This window comes from Triticum urartu, chromosome 7, assembly GCF_003073215.2.
Source record: "Triticum urartu cultivar G1812 chromosome 7, Tu2.1, whole genome shotgun sequence".
Classification (NCBI taxonomy): domain Eukaryota; kingdom Viridiplantae; phylum Streptophyta; class Magnoliopsida; order Poales; family Poaceae; genus Triticum; species Triticum urartu.
This window is the reverse complement of record NC_053028.1, coordinates 460,887,144-460,889,969: the sequence shown is the minus strand read 5'-3', so window position 1 is coordinate 460,889,969 and position 2,826 is coordinate 460,887,144. Positions and strand designations below refer to the sequence as shown.

The window sequence follows — 2,826 nt, the reverse complement described above, 5'->3', positions numbered from 1 at the left end:
TATTTCTTTGCAGAGGTAGTATTTCCGAAGAAAAGGCGAAAAAGGTACCACTGATTGCTTGATACGATTGTTTTCACTGATTTCACATATATAATCATCATAGTATTTGAAAATGACAATGCGCATCCGCGTCATGTACCACTTGTGACTAAAAAGTGATTGTTTTCACGCTCCTACACCATACCAAAGTACGAGCTTCCGACTGATTATTCAGTTGCAGCTATACGCAGCTGATAAAAAATTCCAAGCCAAGACAATATTGTATTAACTTCAGATCTTACCTGCATGGATCTCACATCTTCAGGAAACAACTGCTCCTAACTCTTCAGAGTACTGATCAGTGTGTATCTATGTATAAAAAAGATTATTTACATGTTTATTCAGGTACTGGGAACAACAAATCCATGGCCAGTCCTGCAGAATTAACCTAATGTGGCCTTATCTAGCAAGGACCATTTTCATATCAAGGTGTGAGAATAGCTACTTACCGAGCATCTAAACCTATCACACTTCATAACCTATCAGAACTGAGAACTAAACTCTTGTAAGAGCAGAAATCCACCAAAAGGTCATGGAATGGAGGGCAATGAAACAAATTAGGTACAACATCTGCACAAGTATCAACGAAAGCAAAAATATAAACACAAGATGAACTCATACTACAGAAAGACCACAAACGTCACGTCTGTGAAAAAATAATATCGAAATCTCATGTACAAGAGATGAAGCATATGTACATCTTCACCAGAAAAAACCTCAATTCTTCATCATCTGATCCTGAACATATTGCTAGGCGTAGTTCAAATCCCCTCCATTACCGTTTTCTTGGCTTATATCTACCTTTCTGGAAAGGAACATACCAAAACTCACTGCATTTTGAAACTTCTTGATCCCCCAGCAGCTACAACAAGATAAATCACCCGGACACACACTGGAAACCCTTGCAGACTGCAAGCCAAGCAGCAAACAATACCACACAAACAAGAACATCAACAATGATGATGATCTTCACATGGCGCATCCACAGTGACCGCGACGACTGCTGCCTCCGTAGCCTGGATTGGCTTGTGCTGCGCTCCAATGACATGCCGCCAACATCCTCTGGCTGCACATCAATTCTCAAACCTCTTGTGCCATGGTGCTCATCGTCGCCATCCCCCATAGGCATCCCCTTCTCCTTTGCCTTCTTCTTATCCTTCCTGCCACTGCCTTTTCCAAGAAGAGGCGCCTTCGACGATGTGCAGCCCGAGCTGCCATTCGACCCTCCCCTTTGCGCACCACCCTCAGGAACAAGTGCGGCACGGGGCATCTTCTCCAGTGAAGCAACCAGCCTCTGGACAGCCGGAACCAGAGCGTCATGGAACCCATTCCTATTCGTGTTCCTGAACTCATCCTGCACACGCTCCAGGAACTGCAAGGCACCCACATGCCCGACGCTCGGGTCGATGATGGCGAAAAAGGTGTGCCCGTCTGCCATCAGATAGCCGTAGCTCCTCGACCCCGAAGTGTGGATGTAATGCCGGTGGTAGGGAGGCACGTTCTCGAGGCAGAGCGCCGCCGTGGCCTCGGTCTGCGAGTCACCATCCTTGCTGCTGTAGCTGTATATGACCTTGTTCCCCTTGGCAATGCAGCAGTACACCGTGTTGTCGGCCGACGAGCTCATCCGCGGGTCCTCCTCTGCAACGTCAACCTCCAGGGGCTTGGCGCGCGACGACACTAGCTTCACAGACCTGGATCGGCGAGAATTCATCAAAAGCCCCCGAAGGCCGAAGCGACAGCTTCACCCTTCGTACGGACAACAACCTGCCCCAATTCCGAACCGCAAGAACCGGGGCCCTCTCCGGCAGGATCCAGCCCACAAGAACGGAATCCGGCAGCGATTCAGGCCGGCCCTCCTCTCCGGCGACCGGCGGCGGCTTCTTGGCAGGGGGGCGGCGGGGAGGATCACGGATCAAGAACTGGAAAGATCAGCGGAGCGCGGTTAGTGTCCGCCGCAATTCGCGCGAGCGACAGCCTCTGCCCCCATTACTAGCCTAGAATCGCGCATCAAGGAGTCGAGAAAAGACCATTTCTTGATCACGGAAAATAAAGAAAGTGATCTGGGGAATAAATACCTGGATAAAAATGGCGTGGCCGCCTGGCGAGGGGAGGAGGGCGGATCAGAGGGGCGCTGTCCTGGATGGAGATTTGGACAAGGAGAGAATGAGACCGAGGAAGGCGAGGGGGGAGAGAGAGATCATATTATTGTCGGGGAAGACGGAGGGCGAAGACTTGGCGGGGGGGGGGGGGGGGTGGGGATTTGACTCGGCAACGAGGGGGAGGAGGAACGGTGGTGACGCGGTTTGAGAGGTTTGAGCGAGCATCGTGTCGTCTGCCGTGTGTGTGTGTGCGCATTTCTTTTCCTAGGAAATCGTCCAAAGCTACTACTACTACCATGTAGCTTTCGGATCATTATTGAGTCGTACGAAAATGCTTTAAAAGAATGGTATGTAGAGAATAGAGTTGGGTTTGTGATTTAGGTTGAGTGCCAACTTGGGAATATGATATTTTCTTTTCATGTTTAATCTTTCACAAATAGAGTTGAGTATGTGATTTAGGTTGACTATCGTTTAGATCAATACAATTTGGATCCCGATGCAAAAATGTAATACTTTCTCCGTTTCATAATGCAGTGCATACATATTTTCTGAAAAGTCAAACTTAGCAAACTTGATTAAGTTTATGAAGACCATACATCTACAATATGAAATTTTAACTCGTGATGTATCCGATGATATGTATTGGTATTCGAAATCAAAAAGAAATCTCTCTAAACATGGTCAAACT

The 2,826-nt window shown here is 47.9% G+C and overlaps 1 protein-coding gene across 1 annotated transcript; it reads right to left on the bottom strand.

Annotated features, from left to right (window-relative positions):
- Positions 1 to 612: 612 nt before the first annotated feature.
- LOC125521764 (phytolongin Phyl1.1-like) lies at positions 613 to 2,365 on the bottom strand. Its single transcript, XM_048686827.1, has 2 exons — positions 2,115 to 2,365; positions 613 to 1,958 (listed from the first exon to the last, which is right to left on the bottom strand). The coding sequence occupies exon 2, from the start codon at positions 1,748 to 1,750 to the stop codon at positions 917 to 919; it is 834 nt and encodes a 277-aa protein (XP_048542784.1). The 5' UTR covers positions 1,751 to 1,958; positions 2,115 to 2,365; the 3' UTR covers positions 613 to 916.
- Between the last annotated feature and the right edge of the window lie 461 nt (positions 2,366 to 2,826).